The 18,671-nt window shown below is 39.2% G+C and overlaps 1 protein-coding gene across 2 annotated transcripts in view; it reads right to left on the minus strand.

Moving 5' to 3' along the window:
- LOC105255668 (low-density lipoprotein receptor-related protein 2) overlaps window positions 1–18,671 on the minus strand; it is a 44,511-nt gene that overhangs the window by 9,405 nt on the left and 16,435 nt on the right. For both annotated transcript variants that reach the window (XM_011265094.2, XM_011265093.2), the window contains exons 2-18: window positions 17,113–17,229; window positions 14,204–14,335; window positions 12,073–12,327; window positions 11,528–11,779; window positions 11,199–11,315; window positions 10,248–11,104; window positions 9,297–9,801; window positions 8,355–9,111; window positions 7,366–8,082; window positions 5,879–7,238; window positions 5,587–5,788; window positions 4,228–5,230; window positions 3,450–4,101; window positions 2,163–3,333; window positions 979–1,399; window positions 616–824; window positions 72–470 (exon numbers count right to left, since the gene is read on the minus strand). In XM_011265094.2, coding sequence (XP_011263396.2) covers window positions 72–470; window positions 616–824; window positions 979–1,399; window positions 2,163–3,333; window positions 3,450–4,101; window positions 4,228–5,230; window positions 5,587–5,788; window positions 5,879–7,238; window positions 7,366–8,082; window positions 8,355–9,111; window positions 9,297–9,801; window positions 10,248–11,104; window positions 11,199–11,315; window positions 11,528–11,779; window positions 12,073–12,327; window positions 14,204–14,335; window positions 17,113–17,229 — 9,126 coding nt within the window. The remainder of the gene's footprint in view (window positions 1–71; window positions 471–615; window positions 825–978; window positions 1,400–2,162; window positions 3,334–3,449; window positions 4,102–4,227; window positions 5,231–5,586; window positions 5,789–5,878; window positions 7,239–7,365; window positions 8,083–8,354; window positions 9,112–9,296; window positions 9,802–10,247; window positions 11,105–11,198; window positions 11,316–11,527; window positions 11,780–12,072; window positions 12,328–14,203; window positions 14,336–17,112; window positions 17,230–18,671) is intronic.

The following is an 18,671-nucleotide window of genomic DNA, read 5'->3' on the forward strand; positions in this document are numbered from 1 at the left end:
AAGAATTAATCATAATTCTCTCTCCTTTTTATGTATTGATATGATACGTTAGTGTTATAAATTATGCTTACGACATCCGACTTCGTCCGAATAATCGCCGCAATCATCCTGGCCGTCGCAGCGGAATTGCTTGCGTATGCATTTAAAGTTTTGACAAGTAAACTCTTGGTTGTTAATGCAGGATTTATAATGAGAGTTACACATCTTGCCCTCATCGCTACCGTCACCACAATCATTATCATGATCGCACATCCAATTACGATTCAGACATCGTCCATTGTTGCAGGTGAACTGATTTTCGCCACAGGTGGGTGGACTTGGACAATTATGTATAGTCACGTTCTCATCAGCCCCGTCAACGCAGTCCGGATCTCCGTCGCACAGCCACTTCTTTGGAATGCATTGGGCGCGGTTCCACATTTTGTTCGCCGTGCAAGTGAATTCCGTTTCTTCGTCGCATTTTCTGTCGTCTAAAAAAATTAATTTATCAAAACATAATAAAAAGCACAATAAAAAATAATTTAATATTATTAGAAATACAGAAATTAAAGAATAATTTAACATATAATTATTATAAGTAAAATCAAGTCTTGAATAAAGCAATCAATTAATTACTGCATTGATGACGTTCATCTTCATCTGAATTATCGAGACAATCGTTGTCTCCATCGCAGATGTAAATTCTGGGAATACAGTTGCCGTTATCACAGGTGAACAAATCGCCAAAACATGTTCTCCCCTCGGATTGGCAATAACCAGGAGGCTCGTCGCTTCCGTCCAAGCAATCATCATCTCCATCGCAATACCAAGTAGCTGGAATGCACCTACATATAACAGATACATTTTTATTAAGGCCTCTTTAAACGGTCTAATTTATAAAAAAAAATTTAAACAAACTTTTATTTATAATTTTATTCATCACATGTTTTGATACCTATGAAAAATATATTATTAAAATTATCGAATACAAAATTTTACCTGTGATTGGGACATCGGAAGCTGTTTTGGGGACAAGTTCTCTGGGCGCAATGAATCGGATTCTCATCGCTATTGTCACCGCAATCGTTATCACCGTCGCAGAGCCAATAAGGCTCCACGCAGATGTTCGTCTTTTCGCACTTGAGATGATTCAGCGGACATGTTGTGTTGCGAGGACAGCGCTCGTGTGTCTCATCGGAAGTGAAATTGTCCTTACAATCGTTGATGCCGTTGCACACCTGAGACTGCGGTATGCAACGATAATTGGCGCAGGTAAATTCGCCCATTGCGCAAGGTGGATAGACGCACCCTTCCTCGTCGCTACCATCACGACAGTCATTTTCGTGATCGCACTTCCACGTTTTGAAGATGCATCGGCCGTTGTTGCAGCGGAATTCATTCGGGCTGCACGAATGATAAGCTAAAACATGAAAATCCACACTGAGAAAAATCGTTTGATTGTATCAACAAGACGTATATGATTGAAGGCATTTTGGTTAAATCAAAAAATTTCTAGTTATCATGATAAGACTTGATTTTTTATAACTAGAACGTTTAATAAATTTTACTATAAGGATTTGATTAGTATTTTCTGGTTGAATCTATAAAATTTCTTGTTACATTAATTTCTTTTCTTGCCATTAGGCAGCGAGCCACTCTTAACTTAACTCGTATTCAATATTTGCCATAAAATGTATATAAAGAACTAGTATTAACATTAAATCCAAAGTATATTTTTTTTCTCTTACGAACAGTAGTGCCAGAAAGAGGACGCTAGCTCTCTGATTGTGTGTGTTTGAGCTGCATCCTCTTCTTGCATTACTGTTTATCAGTTTAATTTCTAACAAACTGACCTTAAAATAATTTATTCAATAATCTGAATTGAATTTATGCAATAATCGTGTTGAAATTCAGAATATTAAACAGACTTTTGAGATTAGATGGAAAAAATGAGTTTAATATTATTAACCAGAAAATTTGGTAAATTTAACAGGAAGAAATTAATCAAATTCATCTGGTAATTCCTACAAGAATTCTAGTTCTCGTTCATTTTTCAACAGACATGCTGGTTGAATCTACCAGAATTCTAATTAATGCAACCAGATTTTTTCTCAGCGCACAAATCTCTTTTCAACAAATTGCATCTCTAGAAAATGCTTGCTGTGAATTTTCCTCATACTCACAGCAGTATCTGGTGTTCTCATCGGAACCATCGCCGCAGTCGTCGTCACCGTCGCATGCCCACATTCTGGAGATGCATCTACCATTCCTGCAAGAAAATTTGTTGGGGTCGCAAGTGACATTCTTTGGTACGCACATTCTGTCCTCGTTCACAAGTTTGCTGTTATCGTCGCATTTGCACTCCGCGGAGCCGTTGTGGCTCGGATGACAAGACTGGTCGCAACCGCCCTTATTAATATTGCAAGGATTAACAGTGCATTGTTGCCTGGACGCAGAAAAAATGTGAAGGTCACGCGGGGAATCCTCTAGTCGTTTCACCAACTCGATCTTGTCGGCTCCCGTGTACTTTTCCGCTCGGTAAACTCCACGAAGCTGGAGATCCGTCCAATATATGTGCTCTCTGAAGACAGTGATGGCGAAAGGATAGATGGTAGCGCTGATAAGAATTTTTCTGTTGTTGCCTTCGAGATCGGACCGTTCGATCTTCTCACGCACAGCATCGGTCCAATATAGCATTCGATCGTCATAATCGATCGCCAGACCACTGGGCTGCGAAAGATCCTTGTCAATAATAGCACGTTTCAGCGATCCCGCCATAGTAGCCTTGAAAATCTTTCCGGATGTCCCGAAACGACCCCAATCCGTGAAATAGAGAGAACCGTTGCACGGGTCGACAACGATAGCTCGTGGCCGATCCACACGTGCAATCATTACCAAATTAGACCCGTCAATATCCATCGCGTAGATGCTATTATTAGAAGAATCCGTCCAGTATACTTTCTTCTGAGTCCAATCATACGAGATGCCTTCAGGGTTAATTCCTTTACTGATCAATGTGTGTAAGTCGGCAGAAGATGGTCGGTCCGATGGTGTCCACGCTATTTTCGCCCAAGGACGGATCTGAGTGAACAGCAGCTTTTTATCTTGATAGTCAAAGTCTACTCCGACTACATTTGTCAAGTTTCCGATGGGCGTGAAAGGTATATTGGTATTATGCGGATCGATATTAATAGCGCGAATCTCAGTTCGCGTAGCAAATACCAAATATTCTTCGACATTTTCACAAGTGTGATTATCGGACGAAAGTTTACCCACTGCACAATCACAGGTAAATGATGTGGGATTCTCCTTCGGGAAAGCGAAGCATAGTTGAGAGCATTCGTTGTTTAATACCTGAGGTAAAAATTATTTCCATTAGTTTTCCTTTTATAAAAATAAAGTTTAAATTTTTTTTAAAGAAGTTTCGCTTCTTTCTAAATAAAAAAAAAATGCATATAAAATTACAATACCTGCGAGCAAGGATTCGTAAGATCTGGCGGTTGACTGCTTTGATCAAAGATAGCGATATCCCTGAGCTTTTGGAGATTCGTCCTGACAGGGGTGGGAAGACTAATGTTGCTCGCCTTCAGTTTGCTCGCCTTGAAAACAGTAGCCAAATTTCTATCTACCCAATAGACGTCACCACCGAAGATGGCGACGCCCATCGGATTTGGAAGATTCCTACGGATAATCTCTCGGTTTCCGCCAGTGTAAGAAACTTTTTGGATAGTGTCCAATTTCGAGTCCACCCAATAAATATCGTGCGTAGCAAAATCAATCGTCAGATCACGAGGTGTGCTTATACCGGATGTTACGATAGGAGACCAGTTGCTACCATCGAGGAATGCCTTGCCTATTCGAGGATATTGTCCATAATCGATCCAATACAGGTATCGTTTGATTGGATTCACGGCAAGCTCTCGAGGAGAATCAGTAGTCGTCTTCACGAGAACTTTTCGATGGGAGCCATCCAACCTACAGACCTCTACATAATTATCATGAGGAAAGACATTGGCGAAATATAAGTTTCCTGCGATCCAATCTACGGCTAGACCGCGGATTCCATTGGAACCAATTCCTTGTTTGATTATCTGCTGCAACTCTGTGCCGTTGGGTCGTATTCTGAAATATAAATCGAATGTATCGTATATATTTAGATGTTGTATTAAATAATTTTATAACAAAGTTGCTTTAACGAAAAATCTTTTTTTTCGTTAAAAATAAATAATAATATTAATATCATCTTACCTAAAGATGCCGTTCCAAATGCCTCGATTAAATTCCACCCAATATATCCAATTGCCCGCGTAATGTACGTCCACGTGTAGAATATGATGACCAACTCCAGCGATGGGTATCATGGCCTCTTTGGAGTCTTTGAGACTGTAACCTCTAGCGACATCCAACTGAGTTACGACCGCGAATGTCTTGTAAGGCTCGCATTTGGTATCGGTGACCTTTCTATAATCCATTCCACAAGCACAGACACGTGTACCTCCGGACGCAGGCAAGCAGAGCTGATCGCAATCACCGTTGTTGTTAAGACAAGGATGATGTCCAATGGCACGTTTCTTATAAATTGTCAAGGTGCGAAGTTCAGAATCGTTATCAATGATAGTGATCGGATTATCGCCGTTAGGTAGATCGACACGTTCGATCTTCTCGTATTGCGGGTCCAAATAATAGAGACGAGAATCGTGGACGGCTAATGCCTTGGGTAATGCCATATTGTTTGCGGTAGTAAGAATAGTGCGGACGTTCTGACCATCCGTCGACATGGATTTGATGAAAGCTGGATTTTGAGAGGAAAAGTATAGTGTTTTGCTAGTAAGATCGATGATGAGAGCTTCAGGACGCTCCAAATTTTTTTCTATGAGGATCAATGGATTACTGCCATCCATATTCACTCGTCCAATTTTCTGCGGTACTCCGAAGCCTCCCTCGTCTACCCAAAATACTACTCCGTCAATGGGGTCCACGCACATCGCTTTTGGCTTGGATACCGATGTTCGGCTGCCGTCATTCGCCAAAACAATCGTGCGGTATCGCGCCTTGTCGTCCAATTTGATAGCCTCGATGTTGGAAGCAAACTTATTGCCGATAAACATATTGCGACCAAGCCAATCTAGCGCCATGGTGGACGGCGAACCGACAATACCAGTGTTGCCGGAAGGATTGGGAAATTCCGTTCGATTTTCACCTCTGTAAGAGATGCTATAAATTGTACCATTTTCGCTGTCGTCGTCTTTACCTAAAAGTATTAAAATATATTTTGATTAATAATAAAAAAATTAAAAATTAAAATATAAAATATTAAATTAGAAAATTTAATTAGAAATTTTAATAATAAAAAGTTAAATATTAAAATATTAAATATTAAAATAGAAAATTAAAAAAGAAATTTAAAAAAATAAGAAATTTGACGATATGCAATAAATCAGTACAGAAAAACGTAAGAGAAAGACCAATTGAAATCTAATACATAGATATTTATGCAAAAAGATACATTTATTAGGTAATAGGTATTATTGCGAAAAAATTAAATTTATGTAAGACATGAGTGAAGAGTACAATAAAAGAAATAAATATTTTTTTTTGCATTCATACCTTGCAGCCAATAAATCTTACGAGCACTTCTGTCATAATCAATAAATCTTCCGCCCTCCACACCAACAATAGGTGTAATATATCCAGTTTTAGTTTCTCCGGGTGTCAAGGAAACATCGACGACCTGAGAGCCTCGGAGGACCATCAAGTATGGCGTTTCTTCTTCCAAACATCGTCCATCGGGCAATAATTTGAATCCAATCTAGAATAAACAGAAAGAAAACAAATATTATATTTTCAATGTAGATAATGTTTAAAAATCTTTTTATCTTATATAATAATAATTTCTTACCTGACACTTGCAATTGTAACCCATTGGATTACTGGGCGATAGAAGACACAGATGTTCACAAGATGCGTTAGCGCAAGGATTCACAGTGATAGGCTGTAATACTGGATGATGTACGTGGATGGAAAGCGGTTGTGAGATTAAGTGGGAAACCACCGTCTGATTAACACCTTTGAATTTATGCGCAGAAAGCACTCGATTGAGCTGCCTATCAGTCCAATACATAGTATCCTCAAAGAGCGTAAGCGAGTGAGGATGCAATAAATAATGTGAGCCAGCTAAAACTTGGATTCTCTTACTGCCGTCGTAAAGACAGGTATCAATAAAGTCTAATTTGCTGTCCGCAAAATATATTCTACGATTTGCAATATCTAAAGCCAGACCGTTAGGCCAATAAATCTTCGTGCTGATGATAGTTGATCGATTAGTGCCATCCATTCCGATTCTTTCGATTCTAGGATTCTCACCCCAGTCGGTCCAAAAGAGCCATCTGGCACCTGGACTGGGATCCAAACACATTCCACGCGGTTGCGTAATATTCTCCTTAACGAGAATCATTCTTCCAATTCCAGTCTCTTTAGCTACTTCAATTGTATTTAGCTTTGAATCCAACCAATACAAATTTTGACCTATCCAGTCATAGGCGAGACCTTCCACTAAATCTAAACCGGTACTGATGATATCTTGAGGATCGCTACCGCGATCCAATCGCGAAATTCGTTTCAATTTCATGTCAGACCAGAAAATGGTACCAGTATGCATGTTACTGGCAGTGGCTACAACATTCTCCACGTTGATAGGAACTCGTTCTAATGCTTGCTCCTGAAGATCAGCCACCAAAATAGTATGTCTGTTGGAGATAATCAGGAACGCCGTAGTGTGATTATACGCCTTGCACGTGTGCTTATCTTTCTGTAACGTGTAACCGTCGACGCAGTTGCAAAAGTAGCTACCCTTGGTGTTGACGCAAATTTGCGAACATCTTCCCGGCGTTTCGCATTCATTCATATCCTGACACGTGTAGCCATCACTGGTGAGCTCCTCGCCAGCTGGACAAACACATTGCGCTCCGAGCGGAGTTCGGATGCAGCCGTTACTGCATAATCCACTCTGATGATTGCACTCGGCAAAATCACAACCGGGTCCTTCATCTGCTCCATTTGGGCAATCCAATTTGCCATCGCACACGGTGCTCACATTTACACAAACATTTGTCACGTTTGGACAGCTCCACTGCTGGGATTCACATTTGAATGCAGGAGGACCGCATGCATGTAGTTCAGTGTCCTCGTCGGAACCATCTCCGCAGTCGTCCTTACCATCGCAAATATATGCCTTGAACACGCATCTCTCGTTTCGGCATCTGTGAAATATTCAATCAAGTTAGATTATCTTGGATCGATTGAATCGAATAAAAAATAAACATTTTTTCGTGCTCAAGTTGTCTAAGAATAAAAATGCAAAAATTTAATTTAAAAAATACCACAAACCTAAAGAATCCAGTCTGGCAATCCACCTTTCCGCATGTCTCCGGTTCATCAGATTTATCTGGACAATCCGCAGTACCGTCACAGTACCAACTCCTTGGTATACAAATTGCTGAACTTACACATCGGAATTGCTTATCGACATTGCACTGATCCGGTGCTAGTGAAGGACAGCCCACTTCATCAGATCCATCATTGCAATCACTAATACCGTCACATTTATACGACGCTAAAACACACATCTTTTGATCTGCACATGTGAACTGCGTACTGAGACAAGTAACTGGTGGGCAGTCCATCTCGTCCTGCTGATCGAAGCAATCACTATCGCCGTCGCACACCCAAGATTGTGGTATACAATGACCGGAACGCGGACAAGTGAATTGAAAGTACGAGCAAGTCTTCATCGCGCAGAATTCGCCTTCGTCGGAACTGTCGCCGCAGTCGTTTTCAGAATCGCACTTCCAAGTCGCGGGGATACAACGGTTGTTGGCACAGGCGAATTGATTAGCGCTGCAAGTAACATTAGGACAGCCCACTTCGTCGCTATAATCGCCGCAATCATTTTCGGTATCACAATGGAATGTCATTGGTACACAACGACCGGATTTACATTGAAATTCGTTTGTGCTACATGTCGGTTTTGTACAGTTTTGCATTTCATCGCTGTTATCTAAACAATCATTTTCGCCGTCGCATACCCAAGACTTTGGAACACATCTGAAAACAAATCGGTTAAGAATTAAATGTCAAAAGTTGTTGCAATTATATACAGGGTGTTTCAGACCACCCATTTAAAAACTAGAGAAGTGATTATTTCGAAAAAGTAAAAACATTTTCTTTATAAATCGGGTGCGTTCTATCGAATGGTGATATTTTCAACTTCTGGTTCGGCCGAAAGTAGGCGATTCAGACCGGAAGTGCATTTTTTTAAATGGAACCCTCTATTTTTCGTTGCATATTTTTGTAGCAAATATATCTCGTTATATTACCTTTGATTTGCGCAAGTAAAATCCCAAGTATGAGGACAAGCCTGTAAGGGTGGTTCCCCGTCAGGATCCGCGGCACAACTTCTGCCATCGTCCTGAAGACGTTCTCCGTAAGGACATCCGCATACTTGAATAAGCCTCGGTGGTATGGATTGTATATCAGGAAATACGATACCGTCAGAGTGTGAAGAATTATCCGGAATAGCGAAACAAAGCTTTTCGCAACCACCGTTATTAATAGTACAAGGATGACTAATCATCATTATTTGAATCTCTCGACTGAAGACTTTCACACCGTAAAGTCTGTTGGTAGCGGGTTCGCGTACCAAGATAGCCTCCTGCTCGCCGGTCTCTTTATGCAGTCGGATAATAGCGTCGAGACGCCAATCGGTAATGTACATCCAGTCCTCGTGGATCGCGATGGAAAACGGATGTCGTATCAATCTGGAATTCACTGTACGTACATCCGTGCCGTCCAAGTTCGAGTGCTGCACGTGATCCAAGAGGGCATCGCACCAGTACAATCGATCTTTATTAAAGTCTATTGCCAGTCCGTTCGGCCAACCTAGGGTCAGATTCCTGAAAACGACTAAGTTGGAGCCATCGGCGTGAGCTCGACTAATGTTAGCCGGACGATCCCACTCAGAGAAAAAGATGTAACCGTGATTTGGATGAATCACAATCGCACGAGGACGCTTAAGATTCTTCAATAGTGTTCGTCGATATGTGACGTTTCGAGTACTGAGTACATTTAGCGTGCCTGTGGAAAATAAAAAGTTCTAATCAGCTAAATATAAATCTTGCTTTTTATAATTCTCTCTATCAATTATCAAAAATTGATATCATAAATTAATTTGTTTAACTTGAAAATTAATAATAAACATTTATTATTAATTAATTTATTATTTATTATTATTTATTATTATTTATTTATTATTAACGAACCTTTACGCGAATCAATGTAATATAAGTTTTTCGCAGCCCAGTCGACCGCAAGTCCTTCCACTCCTTCGTTTTGGCTAGCCAAAACAATTTCCCGTCCAGTTGCGTTCTGGTGTACCCTGTATATGACATCCTGAAGGACATCGCTATAATATATATATTGATCGTACGCATCATAGTCCAATCCAACGAATCGTGCCCGTCTGGATACCACCGGTAGGATGGCATCACTAAAGCCTTCCATTACAGGATTGAGAACGCGGCCTTTAATAAATCTCTGCTGGGAATACATGAGGAACTCTTGCACCAAATTGCAATTTCTCATGTCGCTTGCTAATCGCCATCCGATGTGGCAGGCACAGCGATAACCTAATCGATTGCTTTGATCGCTCGAGGCAGTAACGATGCACATATGCTGACAACCACCGTTGTTATTGCCGCAAGGATTAGAAACACTGTAAGGTTGTAAGAGCGGGTGCAAGGCTTTTATAGCTTTGGCGTCGCGTACCTGAAAGAGAGACAATTTATTATAATAAACATTATAATATTGAACACTACAAATATAAATACAAATCTTTCGAATTTTTATCAATTTTTTCACTTTCTAAAAAAAAAGAATAGCTATTGATATAATCAATATTTCATCATCATGAATTAATTTGAGAAAGAATTAATTAGCCGAATAGCAGGTAATCAAATTGACTTACAATATAAATACAAATCTTTTGAATCTTTATCAATTTTCTCACTTTCCAATAAAAAAAGAATAATAGCTATTGATATACTTAATATTTGATCATCACGAATTAATTCGAGAAAGAATTAATTAGCCGAATAGCAGATAATCAAATTGACTTTCATTTTCATTTTGTTGCTAAAGCATATGCTAAATAGTTTCGTACAATACGCACTCATGCATAAGTAAATTTATTGAATTATTTATCATGTTTTTACCTTAAACACACTTTGGATAGAATAATTTCCTTGAGTTTTATCGACGCTCATGACGGCTTGCTTGGTGCCGTCCGTCCAGAATATTCTGTTCTCGAAGAGGGTAAGTCTGATTGGGGATGGCACTTGTAAACCTCTGAGAATCATGATCCTGTTGTGGCCTCTGTAGTCCGCCGTCTCAATATAATCCAGCAGAGAGTCGCACCAGTAAATCCTCTTGGCGATGATATCCACGGCCACACCGGAGACCTTGTAAGCCGCTTCGGAAACGACAGGAAACGCATTAGTACCGTCCATGTTAGTACGAAGAACTTGTTTGCTATCAGCGATGAACATGACGCCTCTCGTGGGATCCAGCGCGATGTCGGCCGGACTGGTAAGATTGGAACCCACAACGATTCCATGATAACGTCCGTTCAACTCGAACACGTCTATCTTTTGCACGATGGAATCCACCACGTAGAGTTTCTCGCCGATCCAATCTACCGCGATAGACACGGGTCCCCAGGAGCCCGCCATGCTAATGTCCACCTTAGGTATCTCGCCGTTGCCGTAGAAGGATTCCGAGTGCACCTTGCGCGTCTTCGTGTCGCTCCAAAAGAGCAAATTCCGCGAGTACAGGTAGTCTATCCCACTGGCGCCGGTGGTGTTTGCGATTATCCTGCGATCCTCGCCAGTCGCGCTCAAACGCCACACCGCGCGGTCCTGAGCGAGAAGAAGCTCCAAGACAGAGATGTTCTGGGCACGACACTTGTTGCGCCCATGAAGAATGTAACCGGACGCGCAGTGACATATGTACGAACCATCCGTGTTCTCGCACAGCTGCTCGCAGAAGCCCCACTCGGAGCATTCGTCTCGATCTGGAGATGGAAAAAAAATACAGGGGAAGTAGATTTTATATATAATTTACTGAATAAATTTTTGTGTAAATTTCTCATAAGTTAAATTACTCACCGATGCACGTCCGCGAATCATTGGCGAGGATTCTTCCCTCGGGACAATAACAAGTCCCTCCAATGGGGGACGCTTGACATTTATGTTGACAGCCAAGAGAATCACACATGCTCATCGCTATACGATAAAGAAATTATTTTTTAATTTGTTTTCATGTTGTACATTAATTGCTTTTCGCGTCGATTACGAATAAGATTTATATAACTAGTAATGATTTATATAACCGCTATTATTATTAAAAAAAAAAAGGAAAACAATAGATCTTTTAGATACACGTGATGAGTGATTATTTTATATTAGTGTTTTATAAGATGAACAAATATACTTACAACATGTTGCTCCCTCATCCGCTCCATCCTCGCAGTCTTGCTTTTCATCGCACAGCTGGGATCGATTGATACATAATGGCTTTCCATTCGCACCCTTTGGGCACATAAACTTGTTTCCCGGACAAACTGTCATTGTGCAAGACTCCTCGTCGGATCCATCCTGACAATCTTTATAACCGTCGCATTTATACGCTATAGGGATGCAGAGTGCATTGGCGCATCGAAACTGGTCACTGGTGCAGGGCGGAAAATCTGCAAACCACCAAAGATTCTAATTAATTGATAATCGATTTGAAAGGATCGTAAGTTGAACTTCAATTCCGCAAAACAATTACATTTCCCTCAAGTCAAAAGTATCCGGATACATTTCTTTTCCTCTCAATATGATTAAAATGAAATATTAGAACTAGACGAAAGAAGAGTAAGGAAAGAAAATGGAATGTAAATCGAAATTGCGTGAAACCTGAAGGCAAGAATAGCGACAGAGGGACAAACCGCAGACTGTATTGCAAAAAAGAAGCTAGAGAGGAAAAAAGCCAACTCACTGCAGTGATCCTCGTCGCTGTTGTCACCGCAGTCGTCCCGGTGATCGCACCTCACGTTTTGCTCGACGCAGCGTTGCGTGGTGTTACACCTGAATTGATCCAATCGGCAGGCCGGCTTCATGTTGTTCTCGCATCTCTCCTCGTCCCTGCCGTTCCGGCAGTCCAAATAACCGTCGCACTTCTTCTCTTTGGGTATGCAGAGCTCCGGGGTGGTCCCGACGCATCTGAAGTCGTCCGGCTGGCATTTCCTGTACGCTGCAACACACCCAAGCAAATTCCTGCCATTTCTTCACCTTTCATCAAATGGAAAAATGCCTCCCCTATTTTGTAATTCGATCATCAAGTTTGCCTGACATTTGAATAAAAATACTAAGATAAATAGCGTTATCTTTTCCACACTGAGAAAAAAAATCTGGTTGTATTAATTAGAATTCTGGTAGATTCAACCAGTATGTCTATTGGAAAATGGACGAACCAGAATTCTAGTAGGAATTACCAGATGAATCTGATTAATTTCTTCCTGTTAAATTTACCAAATTTTCTGGTTAATAATACTAAACCACCAGCAGCAAGTCGTCTAAAATTTCTTCCATCTAATCTCAAAAGTCTATTTAATATTCTGAATTCCAACAAAATTATTGGATAAATTCAACCCAGATTATTGAATAAATTATTTTAAATTCAGTTTGTTAGAAATTAAACTGATTAACAATGATGCAAGAAGAGGATGCAGCTCAAACACACAATCAGAGAGCTAGCGTCCTCTTTCTGGACTACTGCTCGTAAGAGAAAAAAAATATACTTTGGATTTAACGTTAATAATAGTTCTTTATATACATTTTATGGCAAATATTGAATACGAGTTAAGTTAAGAGTGGCTCGCTGCCTAATGGCAAGAAAAGAAATTAATGTAACACGAAATTTTATAGATTCAATCAGAAAATACTAACCAAATCTTTATAAAAATCTATTAAACGTTCTGGTTATAAAAAATCGAGTCTTATCATAACTAGAAATTCTTGTTTGATTTAACCAAAATGTCTTCAATCACATGTCTTGTTGATACAATCAAACGATTTTTCTCAGTGCAGGATATTTAAAATCTAGGAAAAAGAGTTGTGGAGAATTGAAGGAAAATTAACATCGCCTCTTCAGGATATGAGATAGAGACATCTCCGCCAGCGAAACGTGACGAGCAGAGCGCACGTGTTACTTTTACATAACGTAACGTCAAAAAGCCCAATCAGGAGTTGATCACGCTTCTCCGAACCTGAAGTCTCGCGTGATAATTCGCATTAACTGCGAACCATAATGCGCTGTATCACGACTGTATCACCTGTTGCGACACGTTCGCAGCGTCGAAATAAGCCCGATAATCCGGAACGTGACTTTCCTCGCCCGTTTCGCGCGATATTAAGATAAGAATGGCAAAGACAAGGGGAGTTTGCGAGCTTTTTAAAATCACGATCGGCCACGATCGGGACGTCTTGATAGGAAAATTATTGCCTCTGTTATTCTCAGAAACGTCATTTCCATGAATTAATTGGTAAGCGATTACAAAGTACACGCTCATTTTTTTAATACTAGAATAACATGTTGATAGAGAGACGTAATGTTATCAGCAGCGTGTTTAAACTTCAGGCATCATTTTTGCAATCTCGATGAGCGTAATAGTGTCGGCGATTTAATAACATGCGCATAAGTTATCGCAATGTCGGCGCTGATAATTTGGTGATTCTAACGAGCGAAGAAGAATTTGCCTAATCGCTAGGCAGCCGCTATTTAGTCATGCTCTTATGCGAGCGACCTTGTCATACTGGCGATAATATTATCGTGTCATGTTGCTCGCTACTGCAATTGATAATGTCTCTGAAACAATATATGATTAATATTCTCGCGATCGCTTTTTAATAATTAAATTTCTTTGCACATCCCTTTGTATATCGACCAGGAAGAGAGAGAGGAATATGTAATTTTGCGTAAAATTATTCGCAAAATAATTGATTATACGCGTTATCTTGGAATCTTATTTGTGCATTTTTGCAAAGATCAAGGATTTTGTATTTTTAATCGACAGTCAATTATGATAAAAATAAATAACGCTGGTAAGGATGACTGCAATTGTACTCACTGCAGCCGTCTTCGTCGGTGCCATCGACGCAATCGACGGTCATGTCACATCGCTGATGCGGAGGTATACAGTATGTCTTGTTGAAACTGTACTGGCCACACGTGATCTGGCCGACGTCGCAATCAGGCGGTGCTGTAATCAAATGAAAAAATTAAGAAATTAAGAAATTAATCTGTGTCTGCAATAATGAGAATGTCAAACATCAGAATGACTTTGTTAATTCTTAATGTGATACATTGATCTTGGCTCGAGACCCCAAGCTCTTTTTATTTGATTAGCTCAATATTTGCACACAATGGCCGCCTTAATTACTATAACCGTTCGCGTCTTGAATTATTTAATTTCCTTTAGACACCCAAAATATGTCTCTAACAATTCCCATTGTCTTCATCATCAGAGATTCGTGATACTTTGCAGACGTGAAAGAGGAAGCTATTTCCTTGAATATTCTTCTTACGCAGATAAAAAGGAATGTCATGCTGATAAGGTCTAAAAAGGGGTTCGCAGGATGTCACAAGTGCTGTTGAAAATTCCAGCTGCAGCAGCAACGTACGAAGAATCGCTCGTGCAACAGATCGCGCCGATGCTATTATTGCACCGGCATAAAATCAGCCGGTCGTCGATTCGCCGAGGGAAGCTCCCCCGATCATTTATTACCGGATGGTCCGACAATCGTGCCGCTGCGATGGGATCCAATCGCTCCAATTCTACCTCTTTCCCAAATCATACCATCAAGACATTTCTTTCTCGCATCTTCGGATGGGACTTTCTATAAAATTATAAATTTGAAATCTGACTCTTACTTTAAAGATTAACACAAATTACGTCCACTCGTGAAGCGAGTTTCGGAGTGAATTCTGGTAAATCGAAAAACGAGATTGGCGAGATTAAGCGGATGAAAACGATCGGCGAAAGAGAGATGGATATCGAACGAGACGGTCCGTCTAGTTCGCGAGATTGGAACCGATTCACCGAGCAAAACGAGATACAACCGTGCCAGTGGGTCCGTTTCATCGAATGACACGCGGCACTTTAGCACGCCGTCCTCGAAAGAGGGTCATAGCCTTGCTTCCGGTTTTGCGTTGTCACCCGCATAACAAACGGCCGCTGCGAAGCAGCGATCTAGGAAGAGAGCAAACTTCCCAGAGGAAACTAATGCGACCAATATCTTTCGTAAAAAAAATTTTTAATCTATAGAAAAAATATATATATTCGCAAAATCCGTGCATTAGAAATATGACAAAAAAAGATCTTAAGACCGAAGTCTTTTTAGAGATTCTTTTAGAAGATTCTTTTAGAAATTTTGCGTTATTTTTAAAAATTTCTCCCAAAAAGAGGAGACATTTTGAAACATTGACGTTTTAAACAATCGAGAGATTTCTTCCTTCCGTTTTCCTAGTCCCCAAGTGACATTGGTTCATCCTTGCAGCGCGCAAATTGCATTACACTTCCTGCAATGTAAATCTCATGATAAGGAGCGCAATCACAAAAAGCGGTCACGTAATCGATCACATGAAAAAAAAAAAAAACAAAGAGACCAAGCATTTCCGAGAGGAAGCCTCGGATTTTCGTCGAGGCACTTCCGGCACGCGAGAGAGACTCCAGCTGTAAACCAGACATTACAGAGCTCGAGTTTATTCCATTCGTTGGAACGGATCGGTGGGCAAACAGGAAGAGAGCTCAAAAATGCGAGACTCGCTCCAAGGCCGCGATCACACTTACGTAAAATTACTTTCAAAATCGAATTCAACAGTTTGGTTGAACAAGATTCCCGTAGCCTCCCCAAAAAATCCCAAATCTTCCTAGAAAATTTGACTAACAAACGTCAGATTATTTGCAAACTTCATCTTCGCCTCTTGATTTTCATTCAAAGTCCAAGATTCAATCTTTTTTTACAACACGATAAAAGTCCTGTGAAAAAGATATTAAAAATTAAAGGTAATATTAAAAAATATGGAAAAAATTAATATAGGTAATATTAAAAAATATGGAAAATTAATATATAATTATTTTTAATTAATATAGGTAAAATTAAAAAATATGGAAAAATATGGAAAAAATTAAGAAATAGAAATTAGAAAATAATATTGAAAATAATTAAAAAATAATACTTTTTTTAATATTATTTTTGATATTATCGCGCGCGGGTCTCTCCCTAGGATATCCATTAGGCCATAACGTATCATGTAAGACCATTACATACTTGACGGTGGGAGTAGTGAATGAAGGCGATGGCTTCATTCTGAAAGTTCTTTCACCGCGAACCGAGTATTGGGGGCAGCGGGCGATCGAGAATTATACATGCATCCCTCTTTATTATTACTTAACGAAGCACTTCATCATTAATTATTCATCAGCGCAAGTAGTGGAGCATTCCTTCCGATTAAATTGCACGTTCGAAGACATGCTCCAATTTCCTCGAAAATCTAGTTGCTCAAACTATATATTTATCGATATTACGGGAGAATATGATGTAATGTGTAAAATAAAGCTAAACATAATGATATAATAAAGCGCGACAAGTCTTGTCACCAAGGAATATCGAATACTTTGCGTTTAAACAGGATGCATCGCAATAATTACCTCTCTCATCTGCGACACAGTAGCAACTTATGGAACATTTATAGAACTTAATTTATGCAAATTGCAAACTCGACTATAAGTGTTGCGTTTTCCAAAGTATTTTCTTCGAACAAGACTAATAGTTTGCGAATCGATTTCAATCTCGCACAAAGAAGAATTATCTCTACAAGTGTTTCCTTGAGATTCTGCGGTATTTCCAATGTATCTCGAGTCGTAACAACACGACTATTAATTTTCCGACTACCGCGAGGCGGTAATAAAAACTATGATGTCTAATCCCGGCTATTTTAAGGTCAACGACAAGGAAAGGATTCTCCGATACTTACGACACGACTGCATCTCATCGCTATTGTCGTCGCAGTCCCCGCGATAATCGCACACGAGGATCGACTGTATGCATCTGCCGTCGTTGCACCTGAACATGTTGTTCCCGCAGCCATCGCCTGCAACAGAAGGCATAGAGCATGAAGGGATCGGCCGGAGAAGCGATATTGCTGCCGTGATAGGTGAAAGGTTCAATGCCTGCCGTCGGGGAATTGCCATCATTTCTAGGTGTAACCGCAGGATAGAATTAGAAGGCAGAATTCCTCGATTGGCCCGAGCGAATCCTCAGACCCAATGAACTTTTGCACATTTCGTCACCTCGATTGTTCGCGGTCCACAAGATGCCAGAGGGATTGGAAATTGAACCCGGAGTTACGGCAAGAAACCACAACTTGAATTTCAATCCCGAAATGTCGCTGAATACGCGTAATGTAACGTCCAATTTTTTTTTAATACAATACCCAAATGATTTTCTCGATTAAGGACTCGACTCCTATTTAAACTCGTATTTAAATTAATTCATACTTATAATTAATTATGCAAAGGCACAGAATGTAAAAAAATAATTTTCATCAAGTTTAAATAAAAATTAATTTAATTAAAAAATTATTAAAAATAAAAACGAAAATTAAAAAATAATTAAAAAATAAAAATTATTAAAATTGAAAATATAGTAATTAAAAAATATATTAATTAAATAATTAAAAAATATAATATTAATAAAAGATATGATATTAATTATTTAATTAGAAAAATATTTTAATATCGCACGATGTGATGCTTGGAAATGATTTCAGATTTGCTGCGCAGCATCCGTGAGACGAGATAAGAGAAGTCACGATAAGAAGAAGCTACTGCGTCTCGTATCTCAGCTTTTGTTTGCAGGTGACTTTTGTCTATCGACTAATGAGGGATCATTTGCATAATGACGGAATTTTTCACAAGTGTCGTTATGCAAATGTATCGTTTGATATTCGAGTACCATCATCGCGTGATGTGTCGTTTAAATTATTAGCAATGATAAGGAAAAAAGAGCGAGCCTCTCTCTTTAAACGAAACGATTATTCAAAACTGAAATTATGATAATTTCCATTCTTCTAATGTAAAAATGCAATTGGCTTGAATTATATGACGCACGCGTTAATAACATTCTTTAATCATAGAAATCTACGATGATTGTTTCGAGAATGATAAAAAAATTAGTTTTTTCTTTCGAGTATTATCGAGCTGCGTGAAATAAAAAATTAACCTATCGTTTAGCAGAACTAATTATCGAAATATTAAGAAAGAAATAATTATAGAGAAATAATTATGAAGAATATTAAGAAAGAAATAATTATCGAAATGTGAGCTTGATCATTTTATATTCTACGAAATAATCTTGAAAAAATATCGTTTTAAATTTTAAAAAATATTAAATAATAAATAATTTTAATTAATAATCTGAAAGAAATAATGCAATTATAATGATTCTTAATTCTCGGAATATAATTATAAAATGAATGAACCATTATACCTCGATAACTATGATAATATCTGATAAATGAAGAAAATTACATTC

Source organism: Camponotus floridanus, unplaced genomic scaffold (genome assembly GCF_003227725.1).
Source record: "Camponotus floridanus strain SB8 unplaced genomic scaffold, Cflo_v7.5 scaffold35, whole genome shotgun sequence".
NCBI classification, from domain to species: Eukaryota; Metazoa; Arthropoda; class Insecta; order Hymenoptera; family Formicidae; genus Camponotus; species Camponotus floridanus.